This window comes from Polychytrium aggregatum (genome assembly GCF_025602895.1).
Source record: "Polychytrium aggregatum strain JEL109 chromosome Unknown BJ171scaffold_36, whole genome shotgun sequence".
Lineage (NCBI taxonomy): Eukaryota > Fungi > Chytridiomycota > Chytridiomycetes > Polychytriales > Polychytrium > Polychytrium aggregatum.
In genome coordinates, this window is record NW_026516238.1 from 402862 (window position 1) to 425000 (window position 22139).

At 56.9% G+C, this 22139-nt stretch overlaps 7 protein-coding genes across 7 annotated transcripts in view; 2 read left to right on the top strand and 5 right to left on the bottom strand.

Annotated features, from left to right (window-relative positions):
* Nucleotides 1-180: 180 nt before the first annotated feature.
* BJ171DRAFT_197361 (uncharacterized protein) lies at nt 181-2807 on the bottom strand. The gene is made up of 4 exons (XM_053106238.1): nt 2517-2807; nt 2246-2409; nt 1625-2142; nt 181-1523 (listed from the first exon to the last, which is right to left on the bottom strand). The coding sequence occupies exons 1-4, from the start codon at nt 2729-2731 to the stop codon at nt 492-494; spliced, it is 1929 nt and encodes a 642-aa protein (XP_052963982.1). The 5' UTR covers nt 2732-2807; the 3' UTR covers nt 181-491.
* A 1761-nt stretch (nt 2808-4568) lies between these two features.
* On the bottom strand, nt 4569-5964 carry BJ171DRAFT_516862 (Sm-like ribonucleoprotein). The gene is made up of 2 exons (XM_053112076.1): nt 5849-5964; nt 4569-4981 (listed from the first exon to the last, which is right to left on the bottom strand). The coding sequence occupies exons 1-2, from the start codon at nt 5870-5872 to the stop codon at nt 4631-4633; spliced, it is 375 nt and encodes a 124-aa protein (XP_052963983.1). The 5' UTR covers nt 5873-5964; the 3' UTR covers nt 4569-4630.
* A 685-nt stretch (nt 5965-6649) lies between these two features.
* BJ171DRAFT_516865 (uncharacterized protein) lies at nt 6650-10694 on the top strand. The gene is made up of 5 exons (XM_053112077.1): nt 6650-7420; nt 7977-8358; nt 8581-8795; nt 9057-9442; nt 9724-10694. The coding sequence occupies exons 1-5, from the start codon at nt 6959-6961 to the stop codon at nt 10376-10378; spliced, it is 2100 nt and encodes a 699-aa protein (XP_052963984.1). The 5' UTR covers nt 6650-6958; the 3' UTR covers nt 10379-10694.
* BJ171DRAFT_516870 (armadillo-type protein) lies at nt 10695-18097 on the bottom strand. Its single transcript, XM_053112078.1, has 27 exons — nt 18005-18097; nt 17683-17914; nt 17192-17373; nt 16911-17118; nt 16651-16757; nt 16225-16383; nt 15955-16092; nt 15735-15802; nt 15540-15643; nt 15345-15398; nt 15098-15261; nt 14968-15012; nt 14770-14886; nt 14531-14653; nt 14326-14448; nt 14109-14243; nt 13869-13991; nt 13658-13780; nt 13328-13453; nt 12892-13014; nt 12581-12703; nt 12340-12462; nt 12085-12213; nt 11829-11872; nt 11527-11728; nt 11302-11419; nt 10695-11027 (listed from the first exon to the last, which is right to left on the bottom strand). The coding sequence occupies exons 1-27, from the start codon at nt 18057-18059 to the stop codon at nt 10967-10969; spliced, it is 3309 nt and encodes a 1102-aa protein (XP_052963985.1). The 5' UTR covers nt 18060-18097; the 3' UTR covers nt 10695-10966.
* Nucleotides 18098-18455: 358 nt separating this feature from the next.
* On the bottom strand, nt 18456-20680 carry BJ171DRAFT_197463 (uncharacterized protein). The gene is made up of 8 exons (XM_053106239.1): nt 20418-20680; nt 20195-20308; nt 19797-19983; nt 19632-19723; nt 19447-19518; nt 19095-19265; nt 18825-18955; nt 18456-18715 (listed from the first exon to the last, which is right to left on the bottom strand). The coding sequence occupies exons 1-8, from the start codon at nt 20637-20639 to the stop codon at nt 18514-18516; spliced, it is 1191 nt and encodes a 396-aa protein (XP_052963986.1). The 5' UTR covers nt 20640-20680; the 3' UTR covers nt 18456-18513.
* Nucleotides 20681-21058: 378 nt separating this feature from the next.
* BJ171DRAFT_427130 (uncharacterized protein) lies at nt 21059-22025 on the top strand (the record flags this gene model as incomplete). The annotated part of the gene is made up of 4 exons (XM_053107793.1): nt 21059-21156; nt 21272-21398; nt 21494-21588; nt 21725-22025. The coding sequence occupies 4 exons, from the start codon at nt 21059-21061 to the stop codon at nt 22023-22025; spliced, it is 621 nt and encodes a 206-aa protein (XP_052963987.1).
* A 19-nt stretch (nt 22026-22044) lies between these two features.
* The window catches only part of BJ171DRAFT_197475 (uncharacterized protein), a 968-nt gene continuing 873 nt past the window's right edge, over nt 22045-22139 (bottom strand). The window contains exon 3 of the mRNA XM_053106240.1: nt 22045-22139. This exon is cut by the window's right edge and continues 86 nt beyond it. Coding sequence (XP_052963988.1) covers nt 22138-22139 — 2 coding nt within the window. The 3' untranslated portion in view covers nt 22045-22137.

Sequence of the window (22139 nt, forward strand, 5' to 3'; positions counted from 1 at the left end):
GTTGGTGGAGGTTGAATGGGCGCGATATTGCACTCTTGTGTTGCGGGTCATAGCACGACCAACAGAGTCTGATCGTCTGACTCGAAATGCCCCCAGGGAAACACTCCAGCAAACGATCACACCACTTAGCTGCGACGAGGCCGGATTGTCTGGAAGGACACGAGAGAGTCATTGAAGAGGAAGTTATATTGTACAATATATTGGTTCTCGGAAGGGAGCAAACCCTCCTCCAAACATACACACGACCAAGTAGAGATTCCACACCAGAGACAGATATCAAATCCACATCCAGGAGATAATTAGAGAAAGGGGGGGGTTTCATTCATTTTTCAGGTTCGAGGGCGTCGCACCAACTTTGGAGCAAAGAGCAGAGATGTAGAGCGCGAATTGGGGAGAGGTTGATATTGGGAGACAACACTGTCTAGACATTATTCATCGTAAAGAGATTACAAAGGGGTTAAAAGGCGGAGGGAGGGGGTGAGGATACCCGCTTAGGCGCAAACGTAGACGTTGTCAACGCAAGAGGTGCCAGAGGCGCAAGTGCCAATGGAGAACCACGAGCCGTTGAAGCAGACAAGGACGCTCTGGCGATCGGCAGAGCAGCCGTAGCCGGGAGAGCAAGCTCCACCAGCAACGTTGCCACCGGGAGTGGACGAGGGGGCGGCGGACGAAGTAGTGGTGGTGGTGGTGCGGGCAGGGGTGGTAGTAGTGGTGGCGCTGGAGGTGGTGGGCTTGGTGGTGGTGGTGCTGGAGGTGGTGGGCTTGGTGGTGGTGGTGCTGGAGGTGGTGGGCTTAGTGGTGGTAGTGGTGGTGGTGGGCTTGGTGGTGGTGGTAGTAGTAGTAGTGGTGGTGGTGGTGGTGGTGCGAGCAGGGGTAGTAGTGGTAGTGGTGGAGGAGGCGGAAGAGGTCGAGACAACGGCGGAGGGATCGGGGATCACACCGGAGCAGCGGGGAGTGTTGGCACCGAGAATGGTGCTGCAGATGCGCTGAGCAACAGCGGTGGCGTTGGCGTTGGAGGTAGAGTCGGCAAGCTTGTACAGCTCCCAGAAGAAGCCACCACTGTACGAGGGCTGGGTGTTGGTGATGATGCTGGTGAGGGCATCGTTGGTGAGGGGCAGCTGGTTGGTGGGATCCTTGGTGGGATCGGGGTAGGCAGGGGTGCCGATCTCGTAGCCGACGTAGGCGGGCATGCCGGCGGCCTGGTAGCTCTTCATATAGAAGCCGACCTGGCCGGGGAGATCGCAGGCGGTCTGGCCGGTGGTGTCGGGGCACTCGTTGGGGCCCTTGGACAGATCGTAGGTCATGATGTTCAGACCACCGGCGTTGGCGCCCTGGTACATGAAGCCGATGGCCTCAGGGAAGTGCTGGTTGGCCTTGAGCCAGGTGTTCTTGAGGTTGCCACCCCACCAGTTGCCACCGGCAGCACCGGCAGCACCGGCGGCGGTCGAGAGCTTCAGGGAGGGGTAGATGCTCTGGATGTTGATGACAAAGTCCTGAACGATGGCCGAGTACTTGTAGACGGTCTGTGGTGCAAAGCGACAGGCGATCAGCAAAGCGATCCAATTGTGCGTTGGAACCTAGACAAACAGGGGTATGCTTCAACAAAGCAGTAACGATAACCCACCTGCGAGCCATCATAAGGACCCTGGGCGGCGGTGGCCCACGAGACGGCGGGGTCGGGGATACGGAAGGTATCAGCGTGCCACATCTCCTCGTAGTCGATATCGACACCGCTGAGGCCGAGGTCCTTGGCGAGGTAGACGAGGTCCTGGTAGGGATCGCGGCTCTGGGAGTAGAAGTAGTTGCTTCCGGGAACGGTGGTGACCTTGGTGCTGTCGCTGGGGTCGGTGTAGCTGTTGCCGGGGATCATGTCCGAGTGCCAGATCGGGGCGATCTTGGGGTCGGCCTGCTTGGTGACGTAGGCCTGGGCCTGCTGCCAGGTCTTGGAGAAACCGGGCTCGGGGAAGATGACAAAGTCCGAGAGGGAAGTGCCCTGGGACGGGGGCTCGCAGACGTAGCAGAACTGGTTGGCTTCGGTACAGCCGCTGATGTTGCCGCCGCCGTACTGCTGGATCTTCCAGGCGTTGGGGCCAGAGGGAGGGGTGGGCTGGCCCGAGGAGATACTGTACTTCATGTAGAAGTCTGACGGAGAGGGCAGGGGGGTAAGCAAGGCGGCGAATGAGGCGACAAATGCAGTGGCAGACACGATAGGTGCGTGCTCGAGGCAGCGCCACAAAACACTCACAGGGGTAGCAGTTGTAGTTCCATCCACCCATCGAGATGAAGACCTCGACGCCGTTGCTCTGGAGCTGCTGGATGTAGCCCTTGAGCTCGGCGAAGCCGTAGTCGCCACCCGAGGCGTAGCCCAGGCCGGTATACTGCAGAGAGTTGCTGCCGGGGACGTAGACCCTGCAAGACCAAGAGCGGACCCGCGATTAGCATGCGCCAGAGAGCAGCCGCAGCCGCAACCGCAACCGCAACCGCAGCCATCAGCACCGGACGGAGCGCCAGCTTACATGTCGGGGCGGACGAACGAGATGAAGATGCGGTTGACGGGGATGGTGGCGGCGTTGGCAGCGAGAGCCTTCATCTTGGCAGCGCCGTCAGTGGGGTTGATGAGGAGGTAGCCACCGACCACCTTCTGGGCGCCGACGGCAGCCGAAGTCGGGGCAGCCATGGCGGGAGCGGCCAGGGCAGCGAGGGTAAAGGCAGCGAGGGTGAGCAGCTTCATGGCGCGGGATGTGAGGACGGAGGTGGGAAGGTGGAAGAGGCCGAGGATCGACTGGGCGAGTCTGGGGGGGATCTCGAGTCGGTGGTGGGCAGAGTCGGGGGCGACCTCGGAAGGGTATTTATGCCGCCAGGGCCAGGCGACAGGGACGGCCGCGGGAAGAGGCAAGACCGCCAAACGGCCCTGGGAAACGGCCGCGGAGCGCGTCGGACGGCGGCCGCGACAAGGCCCGGACCCGGCGCACCCGTGGCAAGGCCGCCGACACACCCCACCCGTCCCCCACAGTCGCAGTGCCCCGCCAAGCTGGACGGGCGGAGCGTCACAGGGACACCGTTGCACAGAGCGCGTCGCCACAAGCGTGACTGGGTCACATGGCTCACGTGCGGCGGCGGTGTGGCACAAAGGCCCGGTCTCTGCGGTCACGTTTCGACTCTGGCGAGGGCGTGTACTGCTCTGCATACAGCGCTGTGTCGCTGCTGCAACAGTGGCTGCTGCTCAGCTGCTCCCCCTTGACGACGGCCTGGCTGCTGAGTGGGGACACCAGTGGGTGAGAGAGCGTCGGACAGGGCGGGGGTGGGCCGGAACACGACAAACCATGGAGGGCCAGCGAGAGGGCGGGCCAGTGTGCCAAAGACGGGAGCGAGACGGGAGCGAGACGGGAGCGAGACGGGAGCGAGACGGGAGCGAGACGGGAGCGAGACGGGAGTGAGACGAGTGCCCACGGTCGGTGGTCAGCGGCGGTCGCATCGGATGGCGTCGCATCGAGTTGAAGTGCGTTGCATCGCTTCGAGCTGAATACTCTTGCGTCGCATTGCGCTGCATCGCACTGAGTTGCGTGCTGTCCTGTCCAAAGTCGGCCGAAACAAGCGCTCAACGGTGCTGGTCACAGCTCGGACCCGGATCTGTGGGGAAGAGCCACAACTGCCCCCCACACGCAGAGACGCAGTGGAGCCGTCGCGGAAAATGGAAAAGAACATCGCGCTTGTTCGCTCGCGTGTACGGTCGTGTGGGTCGCACGCTTCACCCACCCGCAAGCGCTCTCGAAAGTTGTCGCGGGCGGGTCCATCGCGATGTGCCCGCGTGTGTTGGGGGAAGCATGGTCCATCAGCAGCGATCCCCTCCACCAAAAGAACACCTCGCTCGCCTGAGCTCTGGCAGAGCAAGGCGAGGTGTCATGTGGGGTCTGCTCAGCACATACACAAGCAGCCATGGCAGATCCACGTCGCCAGCGTGACCGGGCTTGTCCAGGCCTGTCTGCCATGGCTTTGGCCGTTGACAACGAGGAGATGCCGTGGTGCTGGCCGCGCAACTTTGATTGATGCCGGTTGCCCTGCGAACGTGACCGTCGGGGCGGTCCGGCTGGCCTTCGCCCTGGGTCTGTCTGTGTCCGCATCGATGCCGTCCCATGATGGTGGCCATGCCCGACGACCGGCGCACAAGCTTGTGACGAACCTCTGCTTGCTTGGCGAGGCAGGTACATGGCAGATGATCCTGTCCGACTCGGCGACATGGTTACAGCCATCATCCCCGAATCTGTAACAGGGCATGCGATCGCGCCAGGCTCTTGCAAACGGCAAAGTGAATGCTGCCGTGGGTTGGGACGCACGAGGCAGTCGTCGATGTGGCCGCCTAAAGAGCCCAAAGCAAACCATACCTCTGCAAGCCGCCATCACCCGCCCCTGTCCATCGAGCCAGCTCAACACCATGGCAAAGGCATGCAGGCATCGGTAGTGGTTTCGCTCGAATAGATTTGCCTGCTTCCATCGACGCTCGATTGCACATATCGACGAAAGAGGCACCTGGCAAAGAGTCCGAGGCTCGCGGAGCCAGCCAAATCAGATGGACATCAAAACGGAGTTCGTGTATTGGTTTTGCTCAGAGTCGGCTGGGGCACACATTCGGTTACATCCCACGGCCTCGGCCACGGAATCCACCCCGACCACGGGCCATCTGGGCTCGGGCCACAGTCGCTTTGCCACGGGCCAGCCCGATGCCTCTGCCCTTGTGTGCTCCAGGTCCTATTTTCTTGAACATGGGTGCGTTCTTGAGCATATCTGGGACGATGAAGAATCGGATTTGGGAGCCGCGGACAAAGACCTGGTCGAGCTGCGAGACCTTGCCGTCGTGTGTCGAGACTGTGATGTTTTTCAGCTGGACGTTCATGTTGTCTTCGGCCTCTATCAGCTGCCCACGGTAAGTCGAGCCAGTTTTGAGTTCGATCGTGATGACATGGCCAATGGCCTCGTGCAGGAGCTGGAAAAGTGTCGACGAAGCAGCGACGCGCATTCCGATTCACCGCGGTTCAGCCGAGATCGACAGGCGTTTGCAGAAATGGCCGAGTTTGTCATTGATCGATTCCAGGACATCGCCGTCGATACGTGGAGGCGTGGCGGGGATTTCGGTCGCCGAACGAGGAGGAGGCATGGTATATGTTGAGTGTGTGTGTCAAAGGTGCGATGAAAGAAAGCGGTCAGGAACAGCCGATCAGCGGGTGCATATTTCGATCGAGGCTCGGGCCCAGCCAGATCCGGCCCACCACTGTCTCAAGGGCCCACAATCCGACTCGGCACCATCCAATATCCAGGTTTCCCAACTGTGCTGGTCCAAGGCTCTCGGTGGCTTGTGTGCAGGCGCTGCTTTGCATCGAATCCGGCTGTGAGATATTACGGCTTGGGGCAGCGATCGGCTGAACTTGATCAAAAGGACATGATCCCTTACGTATCTGTATCTGCGCCGTATCGTGAACGACGGGCGGGCAAGGCTGTCGGGCTTGATCAATCCATTCCCATCGAGCCGCAAGGTGTGCTTGATGGGTGGCGGGACAAGATGTCTTGCCCTTGCCCAGTTGGCTCTGTTGCTCTGTTGCCCAGTTGTCCAGTTGGCCAGGCAGCCGCGATCGGTCGGCACCACAGAGACTCGTGCGGTTGCAGGGCCTGAGCCATCGTTGGAATGACGGGGTATTCGACCACCGCACTGACCAAAAGCACCCCCAGACACAGGAAGGGCTTCGACCGGGAGAAGATCGCCGTCGATGGCAGACGGCAGACACGCCTTATTCCCCAATACGGAATCCCCATATCGCTTCGCGCAGGTCCGATCGATACAACACGGGCAGCTTACCTTGATGGGGACACCGATAGACATGCTGGGCTTCCGGGATTGAGGGCGGCGAGCAGAGGGATGTGGCCAAGGAGCGGTCGAGCGGCGTTGTCGAGACAGGAGCGGGGGGCGGTTGTGTGCTTGCTGGCGAGAGGAAAGGCGGATTCTGGAGATCTCGGCGGTGGGATGGCCACGTGACTGGCTCGATCCGGGCGGCGTTCGAGTGTGTTGGCTGGAGCCAGACGCGCCGACGAGAGCTGGGCGAGAGCGGGGCGAGAGCGAGACGAGAACGAGACGATGGCAGAACGACCGTAACAGAGGCATGATGGCATGGCGAGACAGATGAAAGCCGGTGTGTCGACAGAGCAGCAGATGGGAATGGCCGGGAGAGTGGGGGGAGACGCGAAAGCCATATCGCCGCATGAGCGACAGCACGAGCATTTCCACGAGGACTCCATGAGTATTGCCGCGAGCAGCAGCATGAACGACATGAAAGACATGAACGACATGAACGACAAAGTGAATGACAACGTGAACGACATGAACGACAACGTGAACAGCCCGGCCATGGAGCGAATCCCTGCTGTGGCCCGCCCGTCCCGCCCGCCGCCTTCCCGCAGCGCTGCTCTCGCCCACCCCGGCCATTTGCATCTGCCAATTCCGGGCCTGTCCCGGTTCGTCGCTAGCCCGACTGCTTTCCTGTCCAGGTGGGACCCCGGCTGCATCGTTTCCCGGCTGTTTCGTCACGCCTGCCGCCACCACCACCACCACTGCCAAACACGGTCCCGCCGTGCATCGGCATTGGCTTCTGCTTCGTCGTCGCGGATGGCCGTTTGTTTTCCTCGTCCATATCGCCTCGCCTCGCATAAACTCGTCCACACGGCCTCGTCTGTGGCCCACTGCTCGTGTCTCTCCGTCGCCGCACCACTGCGTCCATCTCCGCTTCACCGTCTGCGTCGCCAATCCCTACCCAGTCGCCGATAACGCCAGAAATCGCCACCGGGGCTTTCGAAGCAACTGCTCATGCACCGCATCGCCTTTTGCCTCGACCACCGTCTCATTTGAATACCAGGCCATCTTCGTGACTGCGACTCCCTACCCTCAGACGCTCGCACTCGAGCCATACAAGTCATGCAAACCGGCACCGCGCCTCAGCCAGCTCCCCACCATGGCCATCCTCGCCCGAGTCTGGGTCTGATCGTACCCGTCGAGCAGGCGCTCGTCCGCTGTGACGATAAGCTGCTGTCTATCGCGCTGCAAGCCAGTGTTGGCGGCAAGCGGGACCGGCTCTTGATTCCCGTCGAAATCGTCTTGATGATCCTTTCCCACTACCACGACCCCAAGGAGTTGATCCTGCTGGCCCGCGTCAGTCGATGTTGGTATCTGTGTGTCTTTGTGCGGCTGTGGTCCAACATCCGCATAAAATCCCACAAGGGCCTCTCCAGACTGCTCGTGGCTACCCGCAACCTCAATCGTCTCTACGAGTTCCATCGTCGGCAATATCAGCTGCAGGAAAGCAAGAACGTGATTCACTGCAGCCCAGACGACGCTATTGCTTCTGCCACCGGCGCCATCACAGGCCCGCTCGCTCAGGTAAGTTCTGAAAAGCCGCACGTCCGGGGGGGGTTGTCGGTCGGATGTGGGCTCGACGGCGACGCCTGTTGCCGCGTGATAGCTCTTCCGGCCAAGCATTTCGGCAAGTTTTGCATCGTTAGCCGTCCCAGCGCACCACGACCATCATGGTCCGTTTGTCAGCCAGAGGACGCCCTATGCCAAGGCGACTGCATTTGCATCTGCTTTTGCATCTGCTTTTGCATCTGCATCTGCATTGCATCGACATCCCACCGCCTCTTCTTCCAGCCCCGCGCTCTCATCTCGCACCCACTCCAATCGCTGACTCGTCCGTTGGATGTGATTCGCTGTTGCGGTCCTGGGAGGACACCCTCCGAGTCATATCCAGTCGCTCGATGCCCGTTGCTTGCGTGGCATGACATATTCGGAGACATCTGTCTCCTCCCTTTCCTCGTCTCTTTGCCACTTTCGACCAGATCCGATGCCAACTGACAGCAGAGCCCGCGGAGGGGACACCCCGGCCCGTTTCTAACCTTGTCCCCAACTCTTTCTTGGCCATCCGGGCTTTGTCTCGCAGCGAGGCGACACAGCACTGACGGTGTCTTTGCACCCGACGGCCCTCCGCCATGCTGTGGGCTCGGAGGAAAGCACAGAGTCCCCAACCACCCCGACTCATGACTTTGGGGCCGTTGCCTTTGTCGCTGGCCAATCACCAATCAAAGAGATCGAAATCGAGGTCGAGGCAGAATCAGCACAGCCAATGCCGTGGGGGAAAGCATCGCAGCCATCCTCCGCATTGCCCTCGCAAAAGCCGACCAAGCAATCGGTCTTGGTATGGATCAAGTCCATCATACCCTGTGATTCGGCTGTGCACGACACAGAAGATGACACCCGTCCGTACGATCGCTCCAGGGATCTTCAAGAACGGACCCGAGGGCCTGTCCCTCCCCCAGCCGCAGGTAGGTGTCGCCTGCATCTGCATCGGCATGTCCGAATCAGTGTAGCGCGGGCGGCATGGAGGTGCTGATCGAATCAGGCTGAGGAGGGATGTCGATATTTGACAACCAGGCCAGCCGCCGTGCTCCCATGCCATCAAGACGAGTTTGTAATGGCTGCTGCGATTCGGCTCGGCGAATGCCCAGACGACTCGATTCACCACAACCCCGTCTATCCTTCATCAGGGATTGCTGCAAAGGACGGACAGTCCATAAAATGGCTTCGCAGGGTCTTTCCGTTCCTGGATCTCAAGGATCGGCGATACCTCAAAATCATCACAAAGATGTCGTGGAGAAACGCCTACCCACAGCAGTATGTGAAAGAGATCAACTTTTCCGACTATGAGTTCCCGATGATTGGCGGCCGGGACTCGTTCTTTGGGCTCTTGTCAAAGTTGATGGTAGGTCCCAGGGCTCTTTCGGTCCACCACTAGCCTTGTTTCCGAGCCCCGCCGCTCAGTCCGCAAGGACCACTGAACGGGCACATTATCCTCAAGAGGCGACATAGGAGGGTCCCCGTGTGTCTCCGCGGGTGTCTGTGGATCTCCGCGGGTGTCTGTGGGTCTCCGTGGGTCTCACCCATGATGCTTGAGTGATCCAATGTCTCGCTCCTCGGCTCGCACTCACTGACCTCTGCCAATGACATGAACCATCCCATCCAGGGCGAGCTCCCACACTACTATAGCATCGTCATGCCTGCAGCCCCCATCACCAAACCCCATTCGCTCTATCAGCGCGCAACCGGCCTGGTCAACCTCGATTTGCACTGCGCCGAGATCCGCTCGACGAAACAGCTGATCCTCGCCCTCTCGGCACACTGTCCCAATCTCAAGAGAGTGGTGTTCCCCGACTCGCTGTGCATCGACAAGCAGCTGGAGCCGAGCGACTTTGCCAACTTGGCGATTCAATGCCCGCTACTTCGCAGCATCCGGGTCCTGGGCAACAAATCTAGGCTCCATGTGCGTTCGTCGCTGCTCCCCCACCTGTTTGAAAACTGTCGAAACCTGGAGAATGTGACGCTCAAGAACCTTTGCTGCTTCGACATCGAGTGAGTGATGGCCCGCCGAGACAGCGCGCAGCGTGCTTGGATGAGAGTTGTCTCCGGTTTGGAAGGCCAGCATTGGCGTAGGACCTGCGATTGTCTGTGGCAAGATTAGCTGCAGTCCCTCTGAGCGGCTTGCACGACGAGTCTGCCTTCTTGTGCGGCATCCGACACCATTGTGACGAAGCCAGGCGTTTCGGCAGAGGCAACCACTGCGGCCATTTGCATTGTTTGCATTGACTGACCGACCAACCTGCTGCGTCTTTTGCGTGCCTTGTTGGCTCAAGTCGAATACTATCGTCCATTGTCGTTCACAACGCCAACATCCGCCACCTCCACATCGAGTGCCGCTTCTCCAACATCGCCAACGAGCAGATCGAGGCCTCGACCGTGTACACCCCGCACCTCAAGTTTTTGCAGCTGACCCCGATCAACGTCTCGGACGCAGTCCTGGCTAGGGTCGTCCAGCACTGCCAAAATCTCAACTACCTCAATCTGTCTGGATCCAACTCGCTCACGGACGCTGGAGTCGACCTCGTGTCGCGCGAGCTCAAGTTTATCAAGCGCTTGGATCTGACAAAATGCTTCCGAGTGACGGCGAAGGCTCTGGAATCGCTGGCGCTCCACGCCAAACGACTGCAGACGCTGATTCTGTATCACACCTTTGACTTTATATCGTTTTCAGAAGTGCACGGCGCACTCTATGCCATCATTGACCACTGCCCAGCCATCTATGGCATCGCTCTCACCATCAGCTCGGAGTATGGCCTGGACCTCAAGCACGAATGGGACGCGATGAGCTGCATCGCCCATTCCCATTACGTCTGTCCATGCTTTTCGTTGATGAGCTTCCACTTCTACTTCAAGGGACGAGAGTCGCTTCGGAGATGGAAGATAGTCTCGATGGACATGCCGGACAAGCCATCGCTCTTTGTGCAGTAGGCTCAGAGTCCGCCTGCTTTGGCGGGCGATACCGTTGGCACCAAATGCAGAACACCAATGGTCGTCTGAAATGTGGACCTTCAATTCACTCCTTGTGGCCTGGCCCGCGTCACAGGCGTTCCTCTCGTTGGCTGAAGCATCTGTCCTCCCTTCCACACCTCGAATTGACACAGCACCCACTGGCTCATGTTTATGGGGGCATAGTATCACTCCGATAGATCGCCGACGAGACCTGGACGCTGGGAATCGATCCACAATTGTCACTGTAACTATTGATTGGAATTGAATAGAGACGTCAACATGCCCGTCGTCATTTCTTCCAACCCTGTTGGGACTCGTCGTCGGCGAAACTGCTGTCGCCGGCGGTCGATCGGGAGACGCGATTGGCGCGCAATCGATAGCTGGCTGTGGAAAGTCACGGAAACGTGAGCCAGAGTCACTTTCGATGGATATCGTGGGTGTAAGGTGGCTCTGGTTTTACCCATCATGACATGCCCAAGTTACAAATTGTGTCACTTGTCATTCAGGATGCGAGTGTTTCTCAAGATCATGATTGCGATCGAGGAGCCAAGAAATGAACTATTGTAATTATTGGTTCTTGGCTGCGGCCGCTTGGGTGATGGCTGCCTTTTCACTTGCGAGGGCCAGTCTATGTCATGTCGCAAGGGAGCAGAGCGATACAGCATGAGTGAATGACTGCACGATTCATCCAGATGGACAACACGTGGAAGCAAGGAAGCAACACTCCAGCAAATAGATGGGGCGCGGTGCAAAGGGTAGAGATTGCTGCTCAGGCGGAACGAGCAAGGGCACTCGGCCGTTCAGCCGCAATTCGTGGGATTCGTGCGCCACGGCGAGCAGGTCAAGGAGAGCTACAAGGAATATGCATCCAGTCGAGCAGCTGCTCGTCCCCGCATTCATACCGTCTGATGTTGCCGATGGTTCCAGCGGCGGCTTCCTGCAGGACTTGATCGGACGCACCCACCATGCCAAGCAAGAGCTGAACGACGCCGTGCTCGTGCATGGTTATGCAGTTGTCCGCTATGAGCGTCGGCACTGGCTTAGCAAGGACGGCAGCGATCCGGGGTGCGCTGGCATGCATCGCGCCGCATCACCAAGGCCATTCGCTACCAAACCCGACCACCTACCATCCATGGAAAGCTGATGCAATGCCCGCGCGGTCGACCGGTGAACTTCCTCGTCGGTGGATTTGAGGTATTTAACCAGAGGAGCCACGGCGCCAGCCGCTCCAAAGGCAACGCGGTTGTTGCCCCAGTGGCAGCAGGTCGCAATCGCCTCGGCCAGATGCTTTCTTAACTTGTCGTTTCGGGTGTTGGTGAGTTTGCCGAGCTGTTTTGAACGTCAAACCACCGAGCGGATGAGTCGTCTGTCGACTTGCTCAGCTCTGGAGCTGCATATGGTCTTTAGACAGCAAGAATTTGCCACTTACCATGGGCACAACTCCATGATCCGTGATCACGGCAAGGTTTTCCTCTACGAAGCGGATATCGGCGATGGTTAGACAGCATCCACCAAGTACGCCGTCGACGGCGGAGAGGGGCAACAGAGCCAAGATCCTTGTTGGAGCACAATTGCGCTGCAGTCACGCACAAAACTATATGGGCTTGTGCCCATGGTATCGCCCTCACGGACAACCAGTCTCGTTGTTGAAAGGCGATCGGCGATCGGCGATCTATGCCACATACCATCCTTTGCAATGTTGGCGATTGCAGCGCACACGCTTGCAAGCACTTCCGTGTGCTCAGACTTGAGTAGCGACACGATCAGCTCGAGACCACCGACAAAGGACCGAACCATTTCTCCAGCGTCCTTTGCTAGAGAACCCAATGCGAGCCACCGTCGAGAAAGTAATATATCAGCAAGAGCAAGAGCAGATGACAAACTGTCTGTTCAGATGATATGGCAGCAATGTAACTATCGACAGGGCGTGAATGACTGACCGTGTTCGATGCAGGGTGATATAGCCCATGCGGCTGAGGCCTGTACATGGTGGTTGGTCGATTTGAGGAGCGACCACAACAGGCGCACTCCGTCGAGGCGGTCGATGATGGCCATGCTATCGCCTAGATCATTAAAAACCCGTAAAGCAATCAGAGCGACAAGAGTCAGTGCCAGATGATACTATTCGTCCAAGCAGCGCCAGCCGTCAGGCTGGCGCAGAGTCGCAAAGAGAGCACTCACTTTCAAGCGCGCTGGCACCAACGGCCCTCGTTACATTGACGAGCAGGAGCTGATTTGTGCCCGTCAACAGGTTTACCAGTGGTGTGATACCACCGCCTTCTCTGATGCCCTGGCGTCCCTCGGCTGCGGTGATTCAGGCAATTTGTGAGCGATCAAGCCTCGAGGACATACTTGCTCTCCACTGAATTGACTTGGCCTGACCCGTTGAGTGGCAGATTGTCTTCCGCAGGTGCCTCGATCCAGTCGGGAGCCAAGACAATCCAGTCGAGAGCAAGGTGATGCTGTCGACAGTCAGTGCGAAGAGCACATACGAGTCTGGGCACAGGCACCAAGGGCACCAACAACATTCACGAGCACATCTTCGGGTTGATTCTCCATCAGCCCAATGAGCTTCTTGATCGAGTTGAGCTTGTTGAGGGCTGCGACGTTGTCAACTAGTGATGGTGAAAAGATTGGGGCGTCGTTAGCGTGAGGAGCCCACTTCGCAGCCGAGCGGTCGCTCACTAATCCACAACACAGTCTGGATCTCCATCGCTTCGTGTCCAAGAAGCGTCCGACCCAATAATTGCTGCTTATTCATCAGACCAGCATTCTCGCACGAGTCGTATCAACGGGCACGATGCGGTCCGGTGCACTGCTTTGTAGCAACCCAACAACGATTGATTCGCTGCGAAACCCCGCGATCGGCCATTGCAATCGATAAGACACGATTTGGGTGTTTTTCACGATGCCACACCCGATACCCACTGTTTTGGGCGCACTTCCACACTGCCCCGGTCGCTGCAACGAGCAACTCTCTGTTTCCAGGGTTGTCGAGCAGATTAACCAGTGGGACAAGTCCGTTGTACTGACGAACCAAGGCTCGTGTTTCGTCTATGGTAGGGGATTGAACCGAAAGGTTTGAGAGCATTCCAGCATCAAATGCATAGCGCCGGCAATTCGCCCATCGAATCGAATCGAATCGAATCGAATCGAATAATGCAGGTAGAGCAGGTAAGTGGCAGTAATGCCGAGTCTTGCTGGGATGGAAGCGTCAGAAAACCCGCAGTCGTCAGGGTCGAGGGTTCCGATGCTTACCGTCCTCGGCGCACTTGAATATCGCACTGGCGCAGTGTGTCTGGAGCTCTTCGTTCTTGCTGGCAAGGTTCTCAACCAGGAAGCGAATCATGCCGGACTCGCGAATGGCAACCCGATAGTTTTCTGGATCGTAAGCACGGTCAGTACTCGTCCGGGTCGGTGGAATTATCGGAGTTGATCAGATCGATGAAGGACTGGACTAGAGACCTACCGTCGGATGCACATTCCTGAAGAATTCCGACCACCGGAATGAGCAGCTTTTCATTTTGCGACTCGAGAAGGTTTGCCAAGAGTGGAATGGCCCCCGCTGTTTGAATGGCGGCCTTATTCTTGCCTGGGAGGTGGACCAGGCACTCGATTATCAGCGAATGTGGTGGAGCGACCTATGCTGGCCAGGTCTGCAGCAAGACAACAGAAAGACAGGGAGGAGATCTGGGAAGCACGAACGTACTGGATTTACTGCAAGTTGAGAGAGCCAGGGCTCCAGAGATGGCCACATCCTCGTCTTTGCTTCCGGGCCTTGCTTTGAGAAGCTTTACGAGCTTGCGGATGCCTCCGTATCTTCGCACAGAGCGACGATTGCGAGCTGGTGAACACATACCCAGTCAGTTCTCGGCATTCGCGACCGGCGGGTTATCATTGCTGGCAACAGGAGATGCTCAACATGCCATTTTTTGCGCAGTACGCAATCGTTTCTGCCGCCAGACACTTGAGCTCTTCGCTCGAGTCTTGAAGCAGCTCGATGAGCGGTTTCATCCCATCAAGATCGGCGATTGCACAACGGATTTGGACTAGAAAACGGAAAGGAAGATGATCAGTCGGGAATGTTGTGGAGGTGAGGCTCGGCCAGGCAGAGTAGGAGAGGGGCTTTACCGTTTTGTGAAATCTCTTTGAGAATCTTGAGAGCGCCAATCTTGCACTTTGGGTCATCGGTGTCGAGAAGGTTGACCAAAGTATCAAGCCCTCCGACATCGCGGATGGCAATCTGATTCGATTCTGCAAGAACATGGCATTGAGCTCAATATTGGCTCTCACACACTTTCCCTCACTTTGTCCCAGCGCACAGAGCTCGGAGTGCCGATTCGGGCCCACGGATCGAAAGCAGTGCATACCGTTGTTGAGATCAAAGTCTCGAAGAGAACATATCGCGATGATGGTTGCAGTTTGGTTGCCGCAGCGCAGATACTTGACGAGCTTTTGGATCTGATAGTATTCGGCGGGAAGCTCAACTAGCGGTGGGATGAACAAGTGAGTATCAAGGACGCCGTTGATTCGAATGTCAAAACGCTAAGCTGGAGCACTAGACTCACCATTCTCCTGTCGCTTGTCTTGAGCCTCCTCGTCGGATGTGCCATCTTGTGGCCACGGAGAGTGAGAAATGGTCAGCAAAGCAATCAGCCAAATGGTCACATTGGTTTTGCATTTCGAGCGGCCATATACCAGAGTCACTTTCGGTGAGATCTTCCTCGACCTGGATCCCAGAACCATGGCTCTTGCCGCTCCTCTTGCCGGATTTGGCCGAGGTCGGATTCGAGTGACCCTTCTTCTTCCTGGTCTTGGCGCTCGGCACTTTACCGATCTGCTCGGGATCAAGAGCCAGGGTTCTATTTACACCAACGATCCGGGTGAGAGAATGAAGATGGCGCGCCGTGAAGGAGCTGAGAAGAGACTATGAGGACAGACGCACCTCCACTTCAACGATGGTTCTGTAATGTTTCGCTTCTGAGCCACTGCTTTGCCGCTGTGATGCATTTGGAGAGACTGGGTTGTTTAGAGACACCATGGAAGTGGGCGCATTTTGGGTCCGTGATTCCAAAGCAGCGGATGACCCAAGCCAGCAACCACCCGCACCCGCGAGAATACACAGGACCAATGAACATACGTCTTCTTTTTATGGCCTCCTCGTTTTGCTGCATCCTCTCGGGCACTGCCGCTTCCGATGTTGCCAAAGTTGGAGCTGTCGGTTTTTTCGTCGTCCGTGAGATCCTGCATTCAAGGCAAGAGTCAGTGGCTCGGCTCTGTGAGCATAGGTTGAGAAGATTGCCAACATGGCGATAGTGGATAGACGCCATCGCACCTGATCCCCTCGACCATCCGGTGCTGTTGCACCTTCGGCTGCGTTGGCGCTTCGAGGGATGGTCTCCTCTGAAGAGAAGTAAGGATTGGATGTTAAACGCTGTGATGCACAACAAGCCTAGTAGACCACGTAGACCACACAGACCACGTAGATCACACAGACCACACAGACCACACAGCCACGATCATCTGGCAAGTATGGGAGCGTGAGCATGACATACCACGGGACGACTGCTCTTGGTAGTAAAAATAGCCTTGCTGATCAATCATTTCAGCAAAATACTTTGACTGATCACGAAACAGCGCCACGAGAGTTGGATAGTCGTTGGAATCGCGTTCGTAATTCAGCCTTTGGTTGCCTAGCCAAGGGCCGTAGGTCATGGTTATCAACATGCGCACAGAAAGACAGCGCGAGCGATAGCGAGGTTGGTGGGCCTGTGTCATCGATACAGGTGAAGCCAAGGCCTATGTCGAGCAGCAGAGATGCAAACCTTTGTCATCAGTGCAGTACCCCTTGTTCACGAAATAGCCACTCTTGGATGCGGTGATGATCATTGGCTCGCGGTCCATCGGCTGCGCAGAGATGTAACTTATTTCTCCGTACACCTGGCGCCATGGCGGCGCCTTGCACCCGTTGGAGAACGTGTAATCTTGACACACATGCAACGCGTTGACGGCATGACGGAGATGCCCAGAAATGAGATGATCCGATGGCAAACAGGTTGTTGTTCAGTGCCAGGAGTCAGGAATGAAGGGAAGAGAAAGCAGTGGCGAGCGCAGTTACAGATCAGGACGATGGCGTGCTTGCAAAGCGACTTGGAGGGGGGGGAACACTTCGGGTCAACAAAGCGATGAGGGATGCAAGTTTACTCGGGCCATTTCGGGTGTTCGAGGATAAGCAGCAGTGTTAACCATACCCGACTCCCAGTCAATCGCTAGGAGCACGTTCTGCTCTTCCTTTCCGGTGAACGCTTGAAGCATTTGCAGCTCCTCGGTCACTTGGCCGATGTCGAGGCGCTTGTTTCTTAATAGTGCGTGCACAAGGCAAATTACGTTGAGTATGTAAAGTCCACATCCATCCCGTCGCCCAAAACTCTCGGAAACGCGATTTTAAGGTACAGGTGTACGGGTAATCCATTTGATATGCTTTCCCAACGACTGAATTGTGAGATCATACCTCTCCAGCGCCTTGACGGCATCTTTCATCAGCTTGAGGTCCATTTTGTTGAGGACCAGTAGCAGCTTGTAGAGCTGTCCGTTTTGTTCGCGCTTCTTGGGATCCCTTTCGGAGGTAACGGACTCGAATGCCTCGATCAATATTGACTCGGTCGATGTTTCGGATGACGAAGGCACGCCGAATATCAGCGTGAGGGGATCTCGGTTGGCTAGCGATCGAAATGAAAAGAAATTGGCATCGGGTCGCCTTGTATCGCGATGAGCAGTTCAATGCTGCCATACCTCGGATGATACGCTGGAGTTCATGCAGCTTTTGGTCCTCGGCAGCTTGCAATGCATGATGCAGATACTCGAACGAGGACACCTTTGCCACGAAACCCGATTCGCCCGGCACCTGATCAAGCTGGAAGAAAGGCTGGCCATCGATACGTGCGACGGCGCTGACGACCGGGGGCTTTCCATTCCTGCATTAAAGGTCAGCGGAGCGTATCGGCGCAGTTAGCACGGCAATTTAGTCACGCATACATGAACAGAGGGTGGAGCACGGTAGTTGTCCTCAAGCAGCATGGGGCCGGGTGAGTTGAAACTGTTGGGAGTGTTGGTGGTGCACATGCTGTTGTCCATATGAACGGAAAGCAGCGAATGGCAGGTGTGATACTACCACTCAACAGATGCGCCTCATCGACAAACACCATTTGTTCGGGAGAGAAGCCAAACATTGACACCAAAACGGTGATGAGTCGACAGAACGCGCTGGTGGTGTAGATCCCTACCGTGGGCCACTCTGGACATTCCAGAGAGTGCTCCCCTGAAAGGCAGCTGGCTTGAGACCCGACTGCCACACTAGCGGACGCTTGAATTCAGCTCGCGACTCGGATTTGTGGTTTTCGCAGAGAAGGGCAACGTTGTGCAGCACATCAACGAGCAACTCCTGGTTGACCAGGCTGGTTGGAAGCGTTGGCAGGCCATCCGCCGACTTGGCGGGGGCTTCAGCGGGACTTTGCTCTGCCCATTCCAGCAGAGAGGAGATTGAGTTTCCCATGTTGCTGGCGTGCGATACTCCCCTGGCGATGCTGTTGTCTGCAAGGCACCGACCTGCGTCCGATTTGCTCGAGAGCGTTCGGGGGTTTTCCCACAGCCGCTGCCACATCGTGGCTGGCTCTGTGATTGGTGCTTGCGTCACCCCTGCGCCACGCGTGGCTTGCGGCTGACCTATAAAGCAGCGGGTTGCATCGATTTTCTCCTCTGTCGCCGTTTCCTCCAGCATCACCGCCCAACGAGCCACAACCCGACCAGGTCACACCGTCACGGCTCGACGGGCGAAGCAGGTATTGTATTGCGCACGACAGAGCCAGCCACCTTGATGGCAGCGTCCGACGACGCGGGGAGCGATCGCTGTGCCATCGCCTCCCTCCCACACATGCACAGAGTCGCATTTTCATAGTATTCTCTGAATACGTTGACGTTAATGCGCTAGTGTTAATGTAAAATTTATTCTCAGAAGAGCACAGGTAGAAAATGCATTCCTAATTGTTGGGATGTGTTGAGACTTTGCTGCTTACATCGCCTTTGTGAGGGACGAGCGGTGCGGCTGGATCCTACTGCTAGTTCACGGCGAGGCTCCTGAAGGTGCTGGCAACTGGCTCGATGGGGTCGATCCACTCCAGCATCACAATCTCGCGACGCACAGTGTCCGGGACGACAAAGACAGAGGTGGCTCTGAAGTGACCCTCCTTCTGCACGAGCTGTAGAAAATCAAAGAGAGATCCGCTGCAACCAAAGTAAACATCTTTGGCAGCGACGAGCCTGCGGGGTTGTGGAAGCAGAGGATTTAGAGGGCGCACACTCGTTCGATGGATGATCTCAACAAACTGTGCTGCATCTGCGTGGACGTCCCAGGCCTATCCGTGCTTACGCTTTGCCCGTGCGCGAAAGGGTGCGATAGATGAGATTGTAGAGTTTGCGGTGCGACTCGGCGGCATAGATCGTCTCGGAGGTCAGGACGATGTCGTATTTCTGCGAGGGCACGACATGCTCAAAATGGGACTGCATTGATAGGGAGCAGAATGCAACCACGATGAGAATGCCGATAGTGACAATCGGATCAGGCACAGAAATCACACCAACATCCAAGTGACTGGCGAAGGGATCAATCGAGAATCGGTTGGTCGAGGCCGATGCTTACCGCGAGGAGGCCCCAATCGCCAGACCAAAACCTGGCAGAGATGGTATCGATGTCTCGAAACGACAGCTCCTTATCGAAGGTGTTATTGGCAGCGACATCTTCCCTCAACGGCCGGCTGATGGTATTCAGGAGGGCGTTCGGGAGCGTAACTAGGCGGAGGACGTGCTCGTTCTTTGAAAATAGCATGGCCAAGTTAGCACCAGATCAAGCCATGCCATTCAACAGCATTGAATGCAGCATCGCTGCCTCTTGCTTCGGCGGCTGGCTGATGTGAGCCTGCGATTGAGGCAACGATCGCAACCGGATCCGATCGATCCGTTCTAGACGCTCGGATGGTGGAATCGGCACTCACATAGTCCTGGAAATCGACATGAGCCCCTCCTGCGAGACAGAAAACTCCAGGCAACGCCGATCCGCATCCGATCTTGAGATGGTTGATGGCGGCACGGGTAAGGAATCGAGAGGGCAGGGATCGATTGCAAGGGTGGGGTGGGGTGTGGCCTCCTGGGAGATATGCAGTCAAACTGGCACGCATACCTCGAATACCCGCTTGCTTTTGATATCCTCAGACTCCCAGGTGGAGAGATAGTTCACCAGATCGATGGAGCACTCCCAGGTCTTCAGTCCGCCTGTTTGGCCCGTGGATCCAGGTTAATTGGCGTCAAAGCGACGGCAATCCCGATCGCCCTGCAATCCACCGACCTTCATAGACTCCTCCGATGAGATCCGTCTGGTCAAACACAATATTCTGAGCGTCTCGCTCTGCGGGGTCGAGGTCGTCGTCGGCGTCGCCGCGAGCAACATGCAGCTTGACATCAGCCAAGGACCGTCGGAAGACAGGAAGTGTGGTTTCAACAACCTCGGCAATCACATCGAGCTGCCTTGCTTTCTGCCAGTCGAGGTGATACGACATAAGGATCGAGTGTCAGTTTGGAGGTATTGTCATGGATTTCGATGCATCCAATTGCCGGTGTTGATCGGAGATGGACAGGATCGGATGCGATCTGGGAAGTTCCAACGGCATCACAGACTCTCCCATTGCCAAGCAGCAAGGAGGTGGGGCAATATCAAGGGCTCGGTCTTCACTCGCTGTAACATACAAAGTGGTCGTCAAACTCCAGGAGTTTGGCAGGGGCCAGCACAGGGACCGGCACTGGTGCCGACACCGTCTCGTTCGGAATGGATGGATCGACGGCTGTGTCTTCATCATCGGCCTGCGGTCGCAGAGGGCCAAGAAACGCAGTCAGAGCAGCAAGCCCACCAAAGCGAGGTTGCAATAGCGAAGGTGACCGCAGGCACATAGCCGCAGCGGCCTCGACTGACCGCAAATGCAAACCGGAAGGACATGATGATTGCGGTGCGGGATGGGAGGGCCGATGCTGGGCCCTGAGCGATCGGCCGATGAGCAAAAATCCAGCCCGTTTTTCCAGCGGGGGTCGCACAGGCAGCCACAGGCAGCCACAGGCAAGCCGTCGATCCCATTCCGCGCCGGAAGACCCTCTTCGATGCCACAGCCAAGATTCGAGAGCCGGCGCTGGTCTTCATCACAGATCCATCGCACCGGCATACTCGCTGACGACCAGGACAGTGGGCTGTCGGTAAGCCACGGTGTATCTGAGACCGCCGCAGAACCAGAGCAGGATAGGGCAGGGTACAGGTTGGACTGACCGATCGCTTCGGTGTGCAGCCATTCCGTCACCATGATCGAAAACAGAACAGATGAAACAAAGTCGGCGATCCCGGGGCATCTGGTAAGATCGGAGCAAGAATAACATCGGAGGAAGGAGCTTGGCGTGCGCATCAGCCATCAGTGCCGTCTAACGTCACTTGGAGGAGGACTGCTCAACGAATGCGCTGGTCTTCGTGCTGGGGGCAGAGACTGCACTTGGCTGTCGACTTGGCAACACTGCGGCTCACATCTCCACACCCCGGCTGTTCCATCGCTGTGACTGCAGGGAGATATCATGTCGTCCAGAGAGGTCACCGTCTTGCTTCCGACAGACTTTTCTCCTCTTGAGCGCATCCTACTGACTGCCAACGGAAATGTCCAACGGATCTTGAGGTGGGTTTGACATCCAAGCCACCTGGTCGCTATAGCACTAAGCTCGACAGCGATGCTGCTCTACGCCTCTCGTATCGTTGACATGAGTGATCGCCACGATGGTACCCTGCGGCAGCTCGTTCCACAACTCGACTGTTACCGTCAAGATCATCAAAAACAACCAGCTGGCCGAGAGTGACGAGAGAGTCCCCAACGGCACCGTTGTGTTTGATCGAGAGGTGAATCTGCTCTGCAAAAACAAGGTATGTCCTCCACCAGTGGGTAGACTGGAGCGTCCCGTGAGTCGCTTTGCCTGCCGGATCTTCTTGATTATACTCAGCGGCGATCCGGATCTCAGGTTCGATGCAATGCAACCAGTCTTGTCAAGATCTCGAACCCTGAGTACCTCAAGCTCGTGCTTGAGCAGAAAGTCGGCATCGGCCAGCTCTTTAGGTAGATAACAACGGTGCCTGTTGCTCTAAATGCGAACTACGACCGAAATGCGAACTACGACCGAAATGCGAACTACGACCGAAATGCGAACTGCGGCTGAAATGCCCTTCCCAATTTTGGCTATATTGGATCCGAGCAGGTATCTGAACGTGCTGCCAGAGTTCAAGTTGCTGAAAGTGGGCAAGTCGGAATCGTCGTTCTGGAGAGATTACAGCTTGAGCTGCCCCGGAATCGAATGCATTTTGCGGGAGGTATTCCCTCTCTCAGTGTTTGAGATTGAGGCAGAGGCATGTTCAGAAACCGATGGTCCTGCGTCGTCCGCGGCCATCGAGATTCCCCGACGTGGAACGCCCCCGGTTCCCATCGGTGTCGACCGGCACGACCAGGATCCTAAACTCCAAAAAGTCAACGGATGGTCGGCGTATGGCTCGCTGTGAGTACCGGGAGCACAAGTGAGTCGATGACTGAGTAATACAGATCGAGTAGCGAGGCTTCAACGAACGATGTTTCCCGAGGCCGGGTGAGTGGAAGATAACCTGACTGAAGCAATT

Coding starts and splice junctions, on each gene's coding strand:
- BJ171DRAFT_197361 (XM_053106238.1), bottom strand. CDS start 2,731: ATGAAGCTGCTCACCCTCGCTGCCTTTACCCTCGCTGCCCTGGCCGCT. Junction 2,410..2,516: donor TCGTTCGTCCGCCCCGACAT/GTAAGCTGGCGC, acceptor TTGGTCTTGCAG/GGTCTACGTCCCCGGCAGCA. Junction 2,143..2,245: donor GAACTACAACTGCTACCCCT/GTGAGTGTTTTG, acceptor CCTCTCCGTCAG/ACTTCTACATGAAGTACAGT.
- BJ171DRAFT_516862 (XM_053112076.1), bottom strand. CDS start 5,872: ATGTCTATCGGTGTCCCCATCAAG. Junction 4,982..5,848: donor CTATCGGTGTCCCCATCAAG/GTAAGCTGCCCG, acceptor ACACTTTTCCAG/CTCCTGCACGAGGCCATTGG.
- BJ171DRAFT_516865 (XM_053112077.1), top strand. CDS start 6,959: ATGCAAACCGGCACCGCGCCTCAGCCAGCTCCCCACCATGGCCATCCT. Junction 8,796..9,056: donor GGCTCTTGTCAAAGTTGATG/GTAGGTCCCAGG, acceptor CATCCCATCCAG/GGCGAGCTCCCACACTACTA. Junction 9,443..9,723: donor CTTTGCTGCTTCGACATCGA/GTGAGTGATGGC, acceptor TGTTGGCTCAAG/TCGAATACTATCGTCCATTG.
- BJ171DRAFT_516870 (XM_053112078.1), bottom strand. CDS start 18,059: ATGTGGCAGCGGCTGTGGGAAAACCCCCGAACGCTCTCGAGCAAATCG. Junction 14,449..14,530: donor CAAAGAGATTTCACAAAACG/GTAAAGCCCCTC, acceptor TCCGTTTTCTAG/TCCAAATCCGTTGTGCAATC. Junction 13,015..13,327: donor GTGGAAGTGCGCCCAAAACA/GTGGGTATCGGG, acceptor CACCATCACTAG/TTGACAACGTCGCAGCCCTC.
- BJ171DRAFT_197463 (XM_053106239.1), bottom strand. CDS start 20,639: ATGAAGACCAGCGCCGGCTCTCGAATCTTGGCTGTGGCATCGAAGAGG. Junction 19,724..19,796: donor CATCGGAGGAGTCTATGAAG/GTCGGTGGATTG, acceptor CGGGCCAAACAG/GCGGACTGAAGACCTGGGAG. Junction 18,716..18,824: donor CTTTCGCGCACGGGCAAAGC/GTAAGCACGGAT, acceptor ACAACCCCGCAG/GCTCGTCGCTGCCAAAGATG.